This window comes from Haliotis rufescens, unplaced genomic scaffold, assembly GCF_023055435.1.
Source record: "Haliotis rufescens isolate VD_foot unplaced genomic scaffold, xgHalRufe1.0.p SCAF_15, whole genome shotgun sequence".
NCBI classification, from domain to species: domain Eukaryota; kingdom Metazoa; phylum Mollusca; class Gastropoda; order Lepetellida; family Haliotidae; genus Haliotis; species Haliotis rufescens.
In genome coordinates this window covers 17301463-17322882 of record NW_025963835.1, presented here as the reverse complement: position 1 = coordinate 17322882, position 21420 = coordinate 17301463, and the positions used below count along the sequence as shown (strand labels likewise).

General features: G+C 39.5%; 1 protein-coding gene across 2 annotated transcripts in view; it reads left to right on the top strand.

The window, feature by feature from the left end:
- Nucleotides 1-5631: 5631 nt before the first annotated feature.
- The window catches only part of LOC124138748 (perlucin-like protein), a 43137-nt gene continuing 27348 nt past the window's right edge, over nucleotides 5632-21420 (top strand). The window contains exon 1 of one of the 2 annotated variants that reach the window (XM_048396235.1): nucleotides 5632-5706. In XM_048396235.1, coding sequence (XP_048252192.1) covers nucleotides 5655-5706 — 52 coding nt within the window. In that variant the 5' untranslated portion in view covers nucleotides 5632-5654. Of the gene's footprint in view, nucleotides 5707-12049; nucleotides 12143-21420 lie in introns of those variants that run through there. The other variant, XM_048396234.1, reaches the window with a different exon arrangement.

The window sequence follows — 21420 nt, the reverse complement described above, 5'->3', positions numbered from 1 at the left end:
GAGTTGGTAAATATGTATCAAGTACAGCAATATTAGCTGAATGTGGAAGATCTAGTTTGCATGTGGATTATCATATGAAGTGTGTTAAATACTGGTGTAAACTGATTAGCATGAATGATGAAAGATATCCCCGACAGTGTTATTTGTTAATGAAGAAGCTTGATGAATGTGGTAGAATGACTTGGGCAACTCATGTTAAATATTTACTCGACTTTTATGGATTTGGTTATGTGTGGTACGAACAGAATATTGGTGATGTTAATTGTTTCTTGCAGCTGTTTAGGCAGCGGCATTATTCACACGTCAAGATATTATTGGATATGGAATATTATGTTACAGCTTTCAGAAACAGAGACCATAGACGTATGATGTGCCTGTTGAGATTAAGTGAATTGGCTATACGGAGTAATCTGGGCAGAAGAGAGGAATTGTTTATTCACAACGCTTTTGTCGGCTATGTTGTATTGAGGACGAAGTCCATTTTGTGTTTGTCTGCCCGTTTTACGCATCATTAAGACAAAAGTATATTCCCGTAAGTTTATATAACAATCCATGTATTAATACTTTTAGCAATCTCTTAAATAGCCAAAATGACTGTATTCTCAGAAATGTAGCTAAGTATGTGAAGAAAGATCTATTATTACGTACAACACCTAATATTGTACCCTTAGTATAGTTTTCAATGTAAATTGCCTCAATTGTGTTACTATATACAACTGAAATGTACATGGGCCTATGGCCTTCCATACATGAATAAACATATGTTTATAGCGGAAGGTGATGTGAGTTGCAGTAGCAGTAGCGGTAGACGTAAGTTGCAGTAGCAGTAGTGGTAGATGTTATTAGCAGCTATAGCGGTAGGTGATGTTATGTTAGTTGCAGTAGCGGTAGAATAATCTCACACAGACGTGCAGAATAGGCCCCCAGTATACCATGTTTATCACAACAGCTGCCTGAAATAAAGATCGGGTAGTCACAATATGTAATCTGGCCTATAACGTTTATACCCCGACGGCGGATAATGCCTCATTTGTTTGCCTCGTCCAGCTTTTTTCCTTAGCGCCGTCTACGTAGAAAAATAATAACTCGCTCACTGCATCGTGTATTACGAGAAAGCAAACACCATATGATGTAGCAATGACTTAAACACATTGACTTATTTTAATTTACTAAGTATTTGATATCTACATGCTTGAACTTTAAAATTATCTTATCGAGGAATCTCAACTCCTTTGTTTAATACAGATGATATATTGATCGTACCCCTCCCAAGTGACGGTTGGCGAGGATGAAATCAGTTATTTACTGACCGGTGCTACACTACTGCCTACAAGTTCATTACCCTTACACGCATGGGCAATGCGTGACGCAACCCGTGTGCACATCGTTGGTCACTCGTGTGGAACCCGCCCGCCACGCGTGTGACACACGTGTGCAACGCGTTGACCACGGGTGTGCACCCCGTCCGCCACGCGTGTGCAACGCGTGACACACGCATTTCGGAGGGAACAAACTTTAGACCAAAGGAGGACCCATGTTAAGCTGAAATTGGAGGTTGGAAAAGGAGAACCATTTTTTTTTATTTCCGGACGAAAAATGTTAAAACACATTATGTCAGGAATTTGCTGAAAATGTGAGTACTGTTGTGGATATTCAGATCCATCTTATTTATACGACAATCGGCTTGCACGTGATCTTTTGTGATGGTGTTAAGAGAATTCATGATCCAGGAAAATATTATTGTCAATGAAAAGTTTGTGTGATTTAACGACTTCCAGTGAGCATATTTATGAGGATTGGCGGTGCATTGTTTTTATTGGACCCTAATTACTTTATGATGGCCTGGCCTGGGTCTCTGTGTCTCAGCACCATAATGGGTGATTTTAATGTTTGCACAAGTAATCTTTGTGATTACTGTTGTTTTGATAAACATTTGTCAGAGGAATTAGATATAGAGATTGATGACACAAGAGTTGGAATTTGAGGCTATATCAGATCAACTTTACTTGAAATATGTAAAAACTATAATCTGTTCATCTATTACGGATGAGTAGGCCAAGGTAAAATGGTGGGTAAATTAACTTGCAAAACGAAAGTGTGGTGGATTATGTACTTTCATCGCCCAGACCCGTGAAGATCCGGGGTAGAATAGTTCTTCAGCTTCCCATGCTTGCCGTGCGGGGCGGCTATGCTTGTCGTAAGAGGCGACTAACGGGATCGGGTGGTCAGGCTCGCTGACTTAGTTGATTCATGTCATCGTATCCCAATTGCGTGGATCGATGCTCATGATACCAATCACTGGATTGTCTGGTCCAGACTCGATTATTTACAGACCGGCGTCATATAGCTGGGATATTGCTGTGTGCGGCGTTAAACAACAAACACACAAACAACAAACCTTCATCGCCTATGTATTTACCATTATTTGTCGAGTTTGAAAAAACGGGATTTTCTCCACTCGACTCTGATGCACATAACCCAGTGCAATTCTCAATAAGGCTGTTGTTAAAACTTTCGGTATTAAACAGAGTAATGTAACTAATTCGGCAAACAATAAATATGATAAAAACAAACCATGGTTTGCAGTGAAATGTCAACATGCGAGAAAACAATACATGAAAGCTTGAAAACGTTTTAAAAAACATCCAGATTTCGTTAATAAGATTTTTTATCATCATCAAGCTAAAACATATAAGAAATGTCTTAACATTTATCAAACACAAAAATGACGTTAGCAAGTTACTGAGAAATGATTTGGTTGGTTGGTTTGTTGTTTAACGCCGCACTCAGCAATATTTCAGCTATAGGACGGCGGTCTGTGAATAATCGAGTCTGGACCAGACAATTCAGTGGTTGATATCATGAGCATCGATCCACGCAATTGGGATCGATGACATGCATCAACCAAGTCAGCGAGCCTGACCACCCGATCCCGTTAGTCGCCTCTTAGGACAAGCATAGTCGCCTTTTACGGCAAGCATGGGTTGCTGAAGACCTATTCTACCCCGGATCTTCACGGGTCTACTGAGAAATGAAGCTAACACTCACCTAGAGAATTCTGGAATGTTTTATACCCCCAAAGTGAGAATAACACTTCCAGCCAAGGGCTAGATGTTAAACCATTTAAAGCATTTCTAAAAGGACAGAGTGCATCAAATCACAGTGATACAGATCTGTAACAGATGATGTTACTCATCACAGCAAATATATCACCGCTCTAAAAATAAAATATAAAAAAATATAAAAAAATATTAAAAAAATAAATAAAAATATCACCGCTCTTAATAAAGATTTTATCACAGATGAACTTAGCAGAGCTCTTAAATCACTGAAAAGTAATAAATCAGCAGGTATGGCTTTTATAGAAAACGCTTATCTCATAGATTCCTTTGATATAGTAGGACCACTATATGTTGACTTGTTCAATCTTGTCTCTAGCGGCAACGTACCCAAACCATGGTTAACAAGCACTATTCACCAATATATAAGGCAAAAAGGTGATTTTCAAGACCTCAACACTTATACGCCAATTACTATCTTAAGCTGTCTTGGAAATTTCTTAACTAGTATACTTAATATAAGATTATCACAATTCCTTGATGTAAACCAGCTTATATCTTCATCTCAAGAATGATTTCGCAAAGGGTTCTCTGCTACTGACACTATATTTAGTATGCATATGATGGTGCACATCTTGAAAAATGCTGACAGAAAATTAAACTGTGCTTTCATAGATTTTTCTAAAGCATTTAACAGTGATCGGAGAATCGGGCTTTGGTTTAAAATTGCAGATCATGAGGGGAGATTTCTCACACTCGTAAAAAATATGTACAGTAATATCAAGTCATGAGTAAAGTCTAAATGAAATTTCAGACTTCTTACTAAGTCACCCCTGCTCTTTTCAATATTTCTGAATGATTTGGAAGCCTCTCTGGTATCAAATGAATGCTACGGTGTTTCAGTAGAAACTACTGACAAATTCACTGCAACGTTATGCCTTCACTATTCGTTACTGCTATGTGCAGATGACACAGTATTATTTGGGAATGATCCATTATCATTGCAAAACTCATTAAATGCATTCTAGAGATCTGAGGACATCAACCCCGAATTTTGTGTATATGGTGAACTTGGACGGGTTCCACTCAATATTCAAATTAGTAAAAGACTCATCAGTTTTGTGCATAAATTAAATAACCCAAATGAGTGAGTGAGTTTGGTTTTACGCCGCTTTTAGCAATATTCCAGCAATATCACGGCGGGGGACACCGGAAATGGGCTTCACACATTGTACCCATGTCGGGGATCGAATCCGGGTCTTCGGTGTGACGAGCGAACGCTTTAACCACTAGGCTACCCGACCGCCCAAATAACCCAAATGAGACTTCTACATCATCACAAGTTATATTAAATCTTGTAAAAACTGACAGCTATATAAATTCCCCAAAATACCAATGGCAAAGCTGTGTTGAAGATATATTGAACTCCTGTGGTCTAACTGCCGTATTTCATTCACCCTAACATTTTAATAGAGTCTGGATTGTTGCAGCTGTTGACAGAACATTGAACGATCAATTTGATCGAACTTGGCTTAGTACAGCCGCAACAAGCAGAAAGAATATATTAAGAATAAACCTAGTTTTGAAAAGTTCCTTATGCTACCAAAATCAGTATCACATCCACTACTAACATTAAGAATATCAAACCATAACCTTCCTATTGTGATTCCGGGGTAGAATAGGTCTTCAGCAACCCATGCCTGCCGTAAAAGGTGACTATGCTTGTCGTAAAAGGCGACTAACGGGATCGGGTGGTCAGACTCGCTGACGTGGTTGATGCATGTCATCGATCCCAATTGCGTGGATCGATGCTCATGATATCAATCACTGGATTGTCTGGTCCAGACTTGATTATTTACAGACCGCCGTCATATAGCTGGAATATTGCTGAGTGCAGCGTTAAACAACAAACCAACCAACCAACCTTCCTATTGAGACCGGAAGATGGAGCACTACCGGAAGAAGATCGCTTATGTAAATTATGTAACTCACCAGGCACTGCAGACGAATTTCACCATTTATTTCCTTGTGAGGCTTTAAGAAAACAAAGAATAACATATATCGATAGTAAATACCTAAACTGCCCAAACATTTCGAATCTAAAACGCCTCTTGTGTACTCCTAAATGTAAAGACTTGAAGCAACTTGGTAGGTTCCTCGAAGGTATTACTATAGACTTAAGTAAGTAGTCATATTTATCGAATACAATCAGAAGTCGCGTTAACGCAGTGTATATCCATGGTTATATATAAATGTGTACTCCCTGTCATCTTGATTCATTTGATTCACATTTTATATATATACCCGCGAAGAGCCGGGGTAGAATTAGGTCTTCAACAACCCTTGCTTGTGGTAAAGCGACCATGCTTGTCATAAGAGGCGACTAACGGGATCGGGTGGTCAGGCTCGCTGACTTGGCTGATGCATGTCATCGTATCGCCGTCATAGGGCTGGAATATTGTTGAATATTTTATTGGTTCATTGATTACTGATCAATTGTCGATATCACCGAAGCACTTTTCTATTTCTAATTGTGCTTGTGTTCGTGGTTGTATGTGGATGTGACGGTCTCAAGGGTGAAAAACATTCGCGGAGATGAAGGAATATGTCTTATATCTGGTTACCATCTCTTGGCTGTGCGTTACAGGTATGTGAAAATAGATTTTAATATTTTCAGTTATGAAGAAAATCCGCAAGCCTTTCCATAACCATTAAAAATCCAAGGAAAAGACGCTTTAGAAGTGGAACAGGTAACATAATTCACTTTCGGACATTGAGATTATTATTGATAAAGGGGTCATTACGGAATATCGATATATGTCAATATCTTATGATTCTTCACAACAAATTAGTTCCTTCACAGACCGATGTATTTGCTATTGGCAAATGAAAATGCGACTTATTGTATTTTGCTAAAGCTGTCGGATTAGAGTAATCTAGACCTATGAATACCTTTAAACCTTTTGGAATTCCGAAAAGAATTATGGCCTTTTTGGCAGATGTTTGCATTGAAAATTTGTTTTAAAATTTGGTCTCTTTTTGAATAGCAGAAATTATTGGTTGTATATTCATACACTTGGTTACAATGTTTTCAAGTTAAAGGGTTTGTTAATTTACAGATTTAGCATCTTTTACTCGTGTCCTTCATGTACCCTTTATTCCCACTGTGCAATGTAGTGAACTGATAAATTTGATTTATTCAACAATTTAATGTACTTTCACAACGGACCCGTGAAGACCCAGGTTAGAATAGGCCTTCAGCAACCCATGCTTGTCATAAGAGGCGACTAACGGGATCGGGCGATCAGGCTCTCTGACTTGGTTGATGCATGTCATCGATCCCAATTGCGTGGCTCGATGCTCATGATGTCAATCACTGGATTGTCTGGTCCAGACTCGATTATTTACAGACCGCCGTCATATAGCTGGAATATTGCTGAGTGCGGCGTTAAACAACAAACAAACTTTCACAACGTCTTGGAACAATAAGATATATATTAAATTGACAGTGGTATATCGATATATCTGTGATAATTTCCTTTTTTATGTGAAAACTATTAAAAGTGTAAAAACTATCAGTACTCCTGTAAATTCAGCTGCAAGATAAGACCTTTAACAAGAACAGAAAACACTCGTGCTGATACCTGCTTTAGCACAGTGGACCTGCCAGTAAAACTCGCACTGGCTTTTGATGTTATTTACAGACCGCCGTCATACAACTGGATTATTGCTGAGTACGGCATTAAACAAACAAAAAACACAAAATCAAAACGCTTGCTTTCGATTTCCGTTATTTCCAAACACAACACCCGCAACTCTCAAGCATACCTTTTGATAACAAAGTATCAGAAAGTCATTGTTACACTTGTAATAAACTAAACAGGCAACAATCCAGCGGATCATTCAGTGCATATTGGGTATGACAGCCCATTCAGTACAGATAGAGGCGTTCTGTTTATATTCATGTTCCCACCTTCCAACTTCAAAGTGGATGTTAAAAAGAAACGTTATGTTTAATTAATCACACAAACATACACATCAAATCTCGTAAAGAAGTTCTCATATTTCGTACTGTACACATATCGACATGAAAATGTTAATGGTCTGAAGCGGAATCAGTCTCCATGACATAAAGGAGAACGTTGTATACAAGGTACTCAGGTCACAAGTGACTGAACGGGATCGATACGAGTATTTGTTTTGCCTTGTCGATTTCTGATTTTATGTGGATCATGTTATTGGTTGGACCGGTTACCTTGGCGGGGAATCAGTCAACTTGTTGGCCAAAGGACGGTGAAAACTTACAAAGGAGAAATGCAGAAGAAAAAATATTTCGTGTCCTACTGTCTGCCTCTGTGAATAAAGCATACGTCCCACAGTCGATGGAGTTCCAAGTATCGAACTACTGTAAACGAAATGCAAGCATATCAAAAATAAATCCATACATATGCAGAAAAACCTCGTTGGCGTAAAGGGACAGATACTTTATTTTCAGGGCGAGGTGACCTTGAATTGTTTCTTAGAGGCATGGTTTTTTTTGTCTGAAAGGAATTGACGTATTTTCTAGCAGTATGACACTGACGTCTTCAACGCAATACTCAAGACCGTTTGATTGTTTACAGGTTTTATTTTTTAATTACAAACAGTGTCATGTTGATATAACCCTAAACATTGCCCGAGATTTGTATGGGTTAAACATCAAAGGAAAAATATTACTTAACAACACATGGCCATCAACATCTTCGGAATTGTTTCGTTGAAGAATTGGCTGCTTTTAACAGAACAGAATTTTATTCTCCCAAAACACACAACGACAAAGAGAACATGCAGCAGAATTTGTTTTGCACGGGATATATTGTTAAAAAAGCAAACTCCTGTCATACATACACATTCATGAAACGTGACGTCCGATCGATGGTCGATTAACCATAAAAATATCGAACTTTTGTTTGGATACATTATGCTGTATCATGCTGGTTGTTTGCGAGTGATCGATGAATTGGATCTCTGATCATTTCATCTGTCTCTTGTTTGTGTGTATCAGACCTGATTACAGGCGGCCATGGTATGGTGTAAATCTAGCGATATAAGAGTGAGTGAGAAAGACGGTTTCAAGGCTTATGTTGTACTTTATTTCAGCTATACCCTGACGAGGATTGGTTGGTTGGTTGGTTGGTTGGTTGGTTTGTTGTTTAACACCGCACTCAGCAATATTCCAGCTATATGACGGCGGTCTGTAAATAATCGAGTCTGGACCAGACAATCCAGTGATTAATATCATGAGCATCGATCCACGAAATTGGGATCAATGACATGCATCAACCACGTCAGCGAGCCTGACCACCCGATCCCGGTCGTCGCCTTTTACGACAAGCATAGTCGCCTTTTACGGCAAGCATGGGTTGCTGAAGACCTGTTCTACCCCGGATCTTCACGGGTCAGGAAACACATTGGATAGGCTTGACAAATTGTTTCTAGGTACGGAATCGAAACCAAGTCTTGGGTGAGATGGACCAATGAACAACAAGGCTACACCTCCGTCCCATAGGACTACGGGGCGGTCGGGTAGCCTAGTGGTTAAAGCGTTCGCTCGTCACGCCGAAGACCCGGGTTCGATTCCCGAAATTGTTACAATGTGTGAAGCCCATTTCCGGTGTCCCCCGCCGTGATATTGCTGGAATATTGCTAAAAGCGGCGTAAAACCACACTCACTCACCCCATTGGACTACACTTAATGAAGGAATTGCAAAAAATGAGGAAGATTTTTTTAAAGTGACAGACAGACAGACACAGAGAGACGCAAACATGCAACCACAGACAGATAAATTTCAACTCAAAAGTCTCTGACACAGTGTGTGTATTACGCCTTGCAAATACATCTGACATGAAGATCCGGGGTAGAATAGGTCTTCAGCAACCCATGCTTGCCTCAAATGTAACTATGCTTGTCGTAAAAGGCGACTGACGGGATCGGGTGGTCAGGCTCGCTGACTTGGTTGATGCATGTCATCGATCCCAATTGCTTGGATCGATGCTCATAATATCAATCACTGGATTGTCTGGTCCAGACTCGATTATTTACAGACCGCCGTCATATAGCTGGAATATTGCTGAGTGTGGGGTTAAACAACAAACCAACCAACCAACATACATCTGATGTCCATGACGCAAGTCCATCGATTCCATCACATAACCTACAGTAGTTCTCATGTTCTTTGGTATAGATTATCAATAACCAAATGTGGCTCATACATTGCATAAAGATTTTCACATTGTGTACGGCTGTCCTGGTACACTATATCCATGTTTGTACAACGAAGACGGCACATGTTAGAGTTTATTTAAACACTTCTGAAATCCATCGAATATTTAAATAGCCTAAAACCATTAACGCACTACATCTTAAAAAGGAGGTTTTCGTGTCTTCCTTTGTCGTAATAGTTTTGACAACTGAAACATAGGCGTCAAGACCTTCTGGTTCAATATAATGTTTTGTAATGATCCGGGGTAGAATAGGTCTTCAGCAACCCATGCTTGCCGTAAAAGGCGACTATGCTTGGCGTAAGAGACGACTAACGGGATCGGGTGGTCAGGATCGCTGACCTGGTTGATGCATGTCATCAATCCCAATTGCGTGGATCAATCACTGGATTGTGTGGTCCAGACTCGATTATTTACAGACCGCCATCATATAGCTGTAATATTGCTGAGTGCGGCGTAAAACAACAAACCAACCACTAATTTACCCCCCTGAACTAGAAATAAAGGAGACAAGCGACACCGCCTTATCTGTTTCATATCTAGATCGATGCATATAAATGTTACAATGCACTCTCCACAAGACTAAATGACAAAATGGAGGACTTCCAATGGTCAACTTCTCTTTGTCGAGCAGGGGCGGTCGGGTAGCCTAGTGGTTAAAGCGTTCGCTCGTCACGCCGAAGACCCGGGTTCGATTCCCGACATGGGTACATTGTGTGAAGCCCATTTCTGGTTTCACCCGCCGTGATATTGCTGGAATATTGCTAAAAGCAGCGTTAAATCAAACTCACTCACTCACTTTTGTCGAGCAATATTCCAGCAGCTCCAGCCTTTGGTGTTTACATTTCACAACTTTTGAGATACAATTGAGCGTCATACAACTCTTACTCAGAAATTGTTTGATCAAGGTTACAGCTTTCAATGCCTCTGTAAAAGGTTTGATTGTAGACATGTGGAGGACATTTCCAAATTTGACGCATCAGTGACAAGAATGATGTCCGATGCAATTTCCTATTTTGACTTGTACCATGTTTTCCCGTATTTTCTTTCAGGTGAACAAATGCTTTGCATTTGCATGTGTTTGTGACGGATGACATCGGTTGGGCAGGTTACGCTCACCTTTTCGAGAACACCTGGTATCGATACTATTTGATAGTGATTCATAAACACATGTTCATGATATAGTCGGAATCGTACAATCGACTGTTGTGAATATGGAAAGGGTTTTGTCGCTATTATTTAAATATGAATCCCGTCGATCAAAATACCGTAGATATAATTCATTAAATTATATATTAATTCTTCCGTGACTGTATCGATACATAAGGGTCTAGCGGTTATGGCGGACACCCTCAGTAGCAGCAGTGTTAGAAGTTTACGTTTTAGTACCAGAAGGTACTTTGCAGTACCAGTAGTGTTACACATTGTGTGTTGCAGTAGCAGTAGTGGTAGATGATGTTCGTTGCAGTCGACGTAGTTGTAGACGTTGTACGTTGCAGTGGTGGTAGGAAGTAGTAGCAGCCATAGCAGGAGATGATGTACGTTGCAGTCGCAGTAGCGGTAAACGTTGTAAGTGGCAGTGGTGGTAGGTGGTATAAGCAGCCATAGCAGGAGATGATGTACGTTGCAGTCGCAGTTGTTGTAGACGTTGTACGTTGCAGTGGTGGTAGGTGGTATAAGCAGCCATAGCAGGAGATGATGTACGTTGCAGTCGCAGTAGCGGTAAACGTTGTAAGTTGCAGTAGCAATCATGGCAGAATAGGACCCAGTATCCCATGTGTATCACAACAGTAGCCTGAAATAAGGATCGGTTGGTCACAATGTATGACATGGCTGATTACGTTAATACCCCAACCGCGGACAGCTGCTCATCATTATTCCACCATTTGTTTACCTCATCCCCATTATTTACGCCGCCGTCAACGTAAAAAAATATTTACTCGCTCACTGCATCGTCGATTACGAGAATGATCCGGGGTAGAACAGGTCTTCAGCAACCTATGCTTGCCGTAACACGCGACTATGCATGCAAGAGGCGACTATCGTGATGGGGTGGTCAGGCTCGCTGACTTGGTTGATGCATGTCATCGTATCCCAATTGCGTGGATCGATGCTCATGATGTCAATCACTGAGTTGTCTGGTCCACACTCGATTATTTACAGACCGCCGTCATATAGCTGGAATATTGCTGAGTGCGGCGTTAACCAACAAACAAACAAACAAACAAACTATTAGGAGAACGTAAACACCATATGACGAAGCGCTGACTGCAAAACATTGGTTTGTTTTGATTAATTTGATATCAACATGCCTTTAAATAATCGGGCGGTCGGGTAGCCTAGTGGTTAAAGCGTTTGCTCGTCACGCCGAAGACCCGGGTTCGATTCCCGACATGGGTACAATGTGTGAAGCCCATTTCTGGTGTCCCCCGCCGTGATATTGCTGGAATATTGCTAAAAGCGGCGTAAAACCATACTCACTCACTTTAAATGATCTTAACGAGGAATCTCATCTCCTTTGTTTAATAGAGATTATATATTGATCACAAGTGACGGATGGCGACGATGAAATCAGTTATTTATTGAACGATACTACCTTCCTTCTCACCGGAGTATAATCACAGGACTGTGCAGGTGTAGTTTATTGGTTCATTGATCACTAATCGATAACTTGTCGATATCACCGAAACATTTTTCTATTTCTAATTGTGCTTGTGTTCGTGGTTGTATGTGGATGTGACGGTCTCAAGAGTGAAATACAGTCACGAAGATGAAGGAATATGTCTTATATCTGGTTACCATCTCTTTGCTGTGCGTTACAGGTATGTGAAAATAGATTTTAAGATTTTCAGTTATGAATAACATCCACAAAACCCTTTCCATAACCATTAGAAATCCAAGGTAAAGACGCTTTAGAAACGGAACAGGTAACATAATTCAGCTTCGGACATTGAGGCGTATTTTGGATAAAGGTGTCTTTACGGAATGTCAATATATGTCAATATAGTATATGATTCTTCACAACAAATTATTTACCTTATAGACCGTGTTTACTTTGACAGATTTGTTTAAAAAGTGGTTGTTCTTTTTGTAATAACAGAAATTATTGGTTGTATATTCATACACTTGGTTAGTATGATTTCAAGTTAAAAGGGCTTAACTTTGATAGGCATTTAGAAGTTGGAGTCATAAGTAAGGATAGGATTTATGGATGGACAACTTCTTTATTACACATTAGAGCGACGTTTCGGTGTAGGTTCTAACACCGTTATCAAGCAAGTGGTTGATAACGGTGTTAGAACGTACACCGAAACGTCGCCCCTAATTGTAATAAAGAAGTTGTTCATCCATAAATCCTATCCTTACTTAAAAGGGCTTGTTGATTTACACATTTCGCATCTCCTAATCCTGTGCTCATGTACCCTATATCCATACTGTGCAATGTAGTGAAATAATACATTTGTTTTATTCAACAATTCAATGGTCTCTTTACCACATCATCAACCAATAAAATATACCGTATTCGACGTAATAAGCGCCTATGGCGATATTTCCTAATATACTGGCTAGTGAACAATCCCAATTAGCACCCCTTCCGATTGATCAATGCACACAAGACTTATTTATTCTTGTATAATACGTATGTTATATGCACCCTTAATTATGGGAAATTAATTTCTGGAAAAATATATCTGTCGTATATAAACATTTCAGGCTATCAGCCTAAACCACGAAATGAACGATCTTTCAACTCTATTGTTTTTCACCAAAATAATATTCTAATAAGAGCCCCCCATTTCTAATTTTAAGAGCGCCCTTGGCGCTTATTATGTCGAATAGGGTATATGTAATTGACAGTGGTACATCGATATATCTGAAATAATTTACAGTTTTATGTGAAAACTATGTAAAGTGTAAAAAGCTATCAGTACTCCTGTAAATTCAGCTGCAAGATGAAGACCTTTAACAAGAATAGAAAACACCCGTGCTGATACGTGCTTTAGCACAGTGGACCTGCCAGTACAACTCGCGCTGGCTTTAGATGTTATTTACCGACTTAACCAGACTGCATGTTAAATAATGTTTCTGAATTAGAGAACACATCCAATAACATCGTGACAACCAGAGATATATAATTCGGGGGCAATTTCATAATGTTTTCTCGTTTTCCTGTATCAGTTTCAAAACGCTTCCTCTCCTTCCCCGACATACACAACACCGCAACTCTCAACCATACCTCTTAATAACAGAGTATCAGAAAAGTATCACCAAATTCGAATCATTCCCTTCAACCTAGATACGGCTACAGCATGAACACTTAACATATGGAACTATGCCTCTATCTTGATCCAGTTCACCAACATTACTGTTAACTTGCGAAAACATCAAAGCTACGATATCTGGAATGAATACTGTAGGATACAGAATGTAACAATACAAGAATTATCATTTTCAGGAACCTGTAGCACGATATGAAACGGTTTCTATCTTTAAAATACGTGAAGATTTGTTGTTTGGAGTGTGTAGATTTATTACAATTGTAATAAACTAAACAGGCAACAATCCAGCGGATCATTCAGTGCATATTGGGTATGACAGCCCATTCAGTACAGATAGAGGCGTTCTGTTTATATTCATGTTCCCACCTTCCAACTTCAAAGTGGATGTTAAAAAGAAACGTTATGTTTAATTAATCACATAAACATACACATCAAATCTCGTAAGGACGTTCTCATGTTTCGTACTATACACATATCGACATGAAAATATTAATGGTCTGAAGCGGAATCAGTCTCCATGACATAAAGGAGAACGTTGTATACAAGGTACTCAGGTCACAAGCGACTGAACGCGATCGATACGAGTATTTTTGCCTTGTCGATTTCTGATTTTATATGGATTATGTTATTGGTTGGACCGGTTACCTTGGCGGGGAATCAGTGCACTTGTTGGCCAAAGAACGTAGAAAACGTCACCCCTGTGAATGATTCATACGCCCATCAGTCGACGTTCCAAGTATCGAACTACTGTAAATGAGATGCAAACAAATCAAAGAGAAATCGATACATACTCAGTTACACATCGTTAACGCTAACTTTAATATTCTGGGGAAGGTGAAATGGGATTTTTGTTAATTAGAAACATATTTTTTCTCTGAAAAGAATTGCCGAAAAGTATTCATGCTTATCCTTTTGGCGAGTACTTGGTGTCATCTCTGATTTTCCGTGTTCCATTCATACAATTTTCACGCCCAATGAAATCTGTTTCATCGAATAATCGTATCTGGTTATTCTCTGGCGTTGGCTTTAGATGTATTTACGGAATATTTCTTTTAGGATATCCAGCAATTCCAGCGAATAATATAATGTTCAGTGCAACACCTGAGGCAAATGTTTTAGTTTCAGTGTTTTCAAACACATTGTTTCTTTTAAATCCTTTATGTTTCTAGGTTTGTCAGCACCATACCCGTGCTCGTGGGTTTCACCGAAGTGGTAAACGTCTGAGACCTGCATCACTTCGGGCTTTCCTCCCACATTAAAGGGGAAGTGTACACGCAAAAATCACTTTCTTTCTTTTTCTAAACAAAACGCAATTTTAGAATTAATTAGTATCTGTGTTTGAAAATATACACTCATTTTTTTCACAGTGAAAGTAGGAAGCTCACAATAGTGTGAAAATGATATGCCGTTATGAGGCCTTCGTTTTTCGAGCTAAACAGGCCTGAGTTATCCCCCTTAGATTATGACGTAATTGGTGCCAATTCAACTGGGTCCCTGTCTATTCTCAACGCAAAAGATATCAAGTACCAGTTTGCGGTAAAACAACATGGCCTACGACACACTCCGGCGCAGTTGTGACTCAGCATAACACTATGCTGGCTGGCATCTGAGACGCTAGAATCACACATCTAGACCTACACCACGTGAAGCGGCTCTAACAAAGCATGATGACGTCATAATGTTTATCAATTGGCACCAATGACGTCATATTGCAAGGGGCATAAGCCATGGTGTTTTTGTTGTGGAAATAGAACACTTGGTAAATGTGAAAAATATAAATCGTTTTAATGCGAAAAATATGTTAATTAATTGTGATATTTTTATATTTTTGTCTATGACACTTCTAGGTTAACACTTTTAATGTGGAAAAAGTACAAGAAAAATAGGTTAATTTCCGTGTGAACTTGCCCTTTAAGCTGACACGCCGTGATATGACTGGAATACTGTTAAAAGCGGCGTTAAACCCAACTCACTCACTCACTCTTTTAAATCCTTGCTCTCAAGAATATCAAATGGTGGTCCACTCCATTATTCGTTACACTCTATTGTATTATCGGCACATTGCTTGCCTCAAACCCCGGATTACTCAATGCATTTTCGATTGTTTTCTTCGAGTTAACGGGGCTTCACAGCGTATGCTTGATATGTGCATTTAGTAATTGTTTTATGTAACCAACGGGGTTTAATATTCAATATGTCCTGCCGTGCACAGTTGCATTATGGCTGTAATATTCTTCATGTCCTGCATTACTTGCTCGGACCACCTCCGTGGTCTAATGGTAGAGCGTCCGCCCGGAGAGCGGAAGGTCCGGGGTTCGATCCCCGACCGCGTCATACCAAAAGACGTTAAAAGATGGTACTTGTTATTACCCTGTCTGGCGCTCGGCATTAAGGGGCTAAAACAAGGACTGGTCGGCTCGGAGTCAGAATACTGTGTCTGAGTGGGGTATTCATGTCAAACTGCGGCATGGCATCTCAGTGAGCTAGCACTATAAATCGGCATCAGTCCGGACTAGTACAAGCAGCCACACAAACACATACACGTGCATGCACGTCGCTTTATAAGTGCAATAATCTCGGACGCGACGTTAAACCCCATTTCACCTCACCTCATTACTTGCTCGTTGCAATTGTTCAGCAGTATGACACTGGCGTCGTCAACGCAATACTCAATCACCGTTTGATTGTTTACTTTTGTTTTATAACAAATATAGTTATGTTGACATAACCCTGAAAATTAGTGCAGCTTTTTATGGAAAATGGAATGTGTTACTTGCTTAACAGCACATGACCATCAATTTTATCGAAATGTTCTCATTAAAGTATTGGCATCTTGTAACCGAACAGATCAAAACAGAATCTTATTGTCAAACAAAATGGCGACACAGGGAGCAAACACGTGTATTTGTTTTGCACGGGATATATTGTTAATCAAAGCAACGCCTATAATACATACACATTAATGAAACGTGACGACCGTTTGTTGAGCCTCGAGCTGTGGCGAAAATCTTTTTTTCAGGTCTGAGTGGCACAGATATTGAGACGATATTGATTAACCATAAAACATTTAACAAACTATGGTTAGGATACCTTATGCTGAAACGTGTTTGCGAGTGATCGATGACGAGGATCGCTGATAGTTTCTCCCTTTGTCTCTTGTTTGTCTGTATCAGACTTGGTTACAGACCGCCATGGTATAGTGTAAATCTTGCGATGTTAGTGTATGGGAATCAGTGAATAAGGAGGGTTTTACGCTTCCGTAGTCTAGTGGTAGAGCGCCCGACCGGAGAGCGGAAGGTCCGGGGTCAATCCCCGGCCTTACCATACCGAATGACATTTAAAGATGGTATTTGTTGTTACCCTGTCTGGCGCTCGGCAGTAAGGGGATAAAACAGGGACTGGTCGGCTCGGAGTCAGTATACTGTGTCTGAGTGGGGTATTCATGTTAAACTGCGGCATGGTATCTCAGTGAGCTAGCACTATAAATCGGCATCAGTCCGGACACACACACACACGTACATGCACGTCGCTATATAAGTGCAATAATCTTTGACGCGACGTTAAACCCCATTTCCCCACCTCACTTTATTCCAGCTATTGCTCAGCGAGGAAACACAGAATATTTTATCTATGAACGGAACCAACTCTTGAGCCACAAGGCTACACCACCGTCCCATTGGTTCAAGATTCAAGATTTCAAGATTCTTTATTCAGTATTTTGGGCCATGTGGCCTAGAGTACAAGTACAATTACAACAATTGCTGCGTCACGTGGTGTCAGGAAAATAAATACAGGTAGTCTTATTTCACATTAAATACATGATTTAAGTATAAGGACAAAGCCTTTACAATGTTGTTATTTTTGGAGTTGAGTAGATTACATAAACTGTGATTAGCATGATGGACATTGGATAACCAAGGCAAATATAAACAAAACATGAAATTCATCCTCTAATTGCCTCCCTTTACAGTGGGTACATAGATATAGACTCAAGTCTTCATTTGTATGTTTTAACTTTCGTAGCATGTTAATCTTAAAACCGTGTATCGATATTCTGAATTTACAATATGCTCTCCTGAGTGATTTATTCGTGAGATTATTGATGTAAAATTCTGGCTGTAAAAGTGATTTCACATTTGCATAATGTGACAGATATTTTGATGAAGAAATAGAGTCATGCCACTCTTCTGAATACATATCAATCAGCTTTTGTTTTATTTTTAGTAAAAATAGATTTTCATCACCAATATGTTGAGAGATCCATACAAATGAGAAGCCTGAAGAAAACAAAATATATCTTACATCAGACACCCAGGTGGGTTTATCATTATCATCTAACTGTTTAAGTAGATTGTAACATTGTTTTGGATATCGACATGGGTTCATACGTAGCAATCTCAACCAGTATTTAAGTACCCTTATTTTGCTAAACACGAACATATTTAATCGCCCAGTTTCACCAAGAATAGCTTTATAAGAGGCATATTTTCCGATACAAAGATAATTTTAAAATAGGACGTATGTACTTTTTCTATACATTCATAATATTTTGCCCCCCAGATTTCAGCCCCATAAAGTAATATAGGAGCAATCTTACAATCAAACATTGTACAAGCTGTTTCGAATGTTATATAGCTATTTCTTTTGAAAGCATGATAAATGGCTCTAGTGGCTTTAGAAGCCTGTGATGCTAGGCTTTTACAGGCTGTTGACCAGATTAGCCTTGAGGAGAAAATTACTCCAAGATACTTGCAGTAAGTGACAAGTTTTACATTTATAGAACCATAGAACCATTTTTCATTTTCTCGTATAATGCCACCGTTTCGGAATACAATTATTTTTGTTTTATCAAGATTCACACTTAGGCCCCAGGTAATGCAAAATTTTCTTAAGATATCTAATTGTCTTTGTAGACCAATAATTGTATATGAGAACATAGTCACATCGTCAGCAAAAAGTAGTAGCATAATATCTTCAATACTTTCTGAAACAAACACACCATGACAGCACGTTTTATAAATGTCAGTTACAAGCTCATTAATTAAGAAGATAAACAGAAGTGGGCTTAATATACAGCCTTGTCTTACACCGGAGCTAGTTGTAAACAAATCTGTTCTGCCTTTGTCTGTTTTTACACTAGCCTTAACAGTAGAATACATAATAGCTAAGACATTATACAACTTGCCATGGCAACCTTTTTGTAAGAGCATATATGATAATTTTTTCCTATCCACAAAGTCAAAGGCTTTCTTGAAATCAATGAAAGCACAATAAAATCGCCCCCCTCGCTTTGTTAAATATTTAGTACAAAGGGCCTGGAGTGTGAAAATGTTGTCTGTTCCTGAATAGTTGGATCTGAATCCAGATTGTGCTTCATGTATTAAATCGTTTATATCCATCCATGGTCTTATATCCGTCCCATTGGTCTTACCTTAATGAAGCAATTACAGTAATCAAGGGATATATCAGTTTTAAAGTGACAGGCAGACAGACAGACAGACAGACAGACACAGACAGAGATGCAAACATGTAGGCACAGACAGATACATTTCAACTCAAAAGTCCCTGACACAGTGTGTGTGCATTAAGCCTACCACTTATTTCTGCTAACTACGACGCAAGTCTATCGATTGCATCACATTACCTACAGTGTTTCTCATGATATGTGTTCTGGATCATCAATAACCAAATATGGTTCACACATTAGCACGAGGCGGAGCTCAGCACTTCATCGACCCCTTTAAGTCCTGTTAATACCAACCGGAAACTATGCTACTACTTGTCGGTTGGTTGGTTGGGTTGTTGTTTAACGCCGCACTCAGCAATATTCCAGGTATATGACGGCGGTATGTAAATAATCGAGTCTGGACCAGACAATCCAGTGATTGATATCATGAGCATCGATCCACGCAATTGGGATCGATGACATGTATCAACCAAGTCAGCGAGCCTGACCACCCGATCCCGTTAGTCGCCTTTTACGACAAGCATAGTCGCCTTTTACGGCAAGCATGGGTTGCTGAAGGCCTATTCTACCCCGGATACTTCACGGGTAGAACATTTTTAGTTCTTCGTTCATTTTACTAGGAGACCAGACTGTATACTCTTCTTCACAACTGGAAAGAAACGATTGAAAACCATATTTGGATAGTTAGACATCCCTGATATAATATATACCTTGTGGTAATTCTCGTCATTTGATAATTATGTCCCGGAGCATAAATGCTTCGATGGCTTTTTCAAGTTCTTCCTTTGTTGGCTTGCAATTCTCCATTATTATAGACTTATGTAAACATTCGTGTAAATGATTGTCTGATTATTTATGCGGTGCGATCTGACGATGTATAAAGGAAACAATTTATTCTTAATCTCACCCAGGTCTTTGGTTTTGGCACGGAATACTTGTCACGCTTGTTGTCTCCCCTGTTCTATGAACTTTTGTTTCTTGTCTTCACTAATGCCACTGGTCTTACGAGAATTTCATAGACTCCCTGCTTCATTGCGTTGTATTTGGTGAGTTCTGACAACACTAAACGAAACTCCTCCTCGGATATCTTGCAATCAGCCAGTGCAGATGAAGTATGATCCTCAATGCTATTTAACTTTGCTTCAGCAAGTACACGAATACTGTCATGTTTTAATGCTTTCTTTTGCAACTTAAGAAAAATAAATTTAAGAGCTATTCTTGCCAGTCCAGAGACTCCGGCTGCTACTTCAATGCCAAGTATGATAGGCGCGGCGATTATCGTTGATAATAAACCAACACCGGCTGCACCAAGACCCATGCTAGCTGTTACAAGTGCAGTGTCAACTCCGTCAAGAGCATTCACAGCTCTGTGATACTTTTTATATAATCAAATTCTACAATCACGCTCCCACTCTATTTGATGTTTAATGTCACTTATTTGATGTAATCGAAATCCATCTTTTCAGATGCTTCATCTAGCGCTGGATATAAACCCATAATGTACACTATTATATTATATAAGAGTCTTTAACTGATCGGCTGACAATGTCTTGAGAGTATAGCTCAACCTTATTAGATGTATATTATATGTATCAGATATATCAATATCTTAGTAAGCAAAATCCTCCCCCCATTAACTTGGACCCCCTCAAGGTTTGTAGCGAGCCCTATTCCTGACTGAATGATACTAAAACGTTGACGTTCATGTTTCTAAAGCCATTTAGTTTTATAGACCTGTTAATATTTTGAAGACATGTTCTGGCGCATCCTCCCAAGAGGGAGTGACTAACACACTCTTTCGTTTTGAGGGAATATAAGCCCCAACTACGATCCCACTATTCATTATCATATTTAAATGATGTCCCTTACCCGTAGGCGGGTATGGTGTTGAAATGACGATATTCAGTAGTCATTCGTTTTTTTGTTTTGAACATAGTCCATTTATTGTTATTGCTGCGAACAAGACTGTAGAAAGTGTTTTCATGGAGTCTACTAACGTCGACATCATTTAAATCCCCTAGATTAGGTGCTGGTGCTGTGAATATAACTTCTTTCCGCGTGTACACATTATCTTGTAAGTTTAAGCATACAACTTGCCCTTGATACCGGGTTTATCGAATCCTTCTGTGTCTCCAAGATCGGAAAGCGCAAATGTATTACATTGTCTAAGGTTATGCATTCCAGGACCTGAAGAATCAACCATTGTTTATAATATGGAGTGTCACACTGAAATATCCTATATGTGAGGTGAGGTGAGGTGAAATTGGGTTTAACGTCCCGTCCAAGATTATTGCACTTATATAGCGACGTGCATGTACGTGTGTGTGTTTGTGTGGCTGCTTGTACTAGTCCG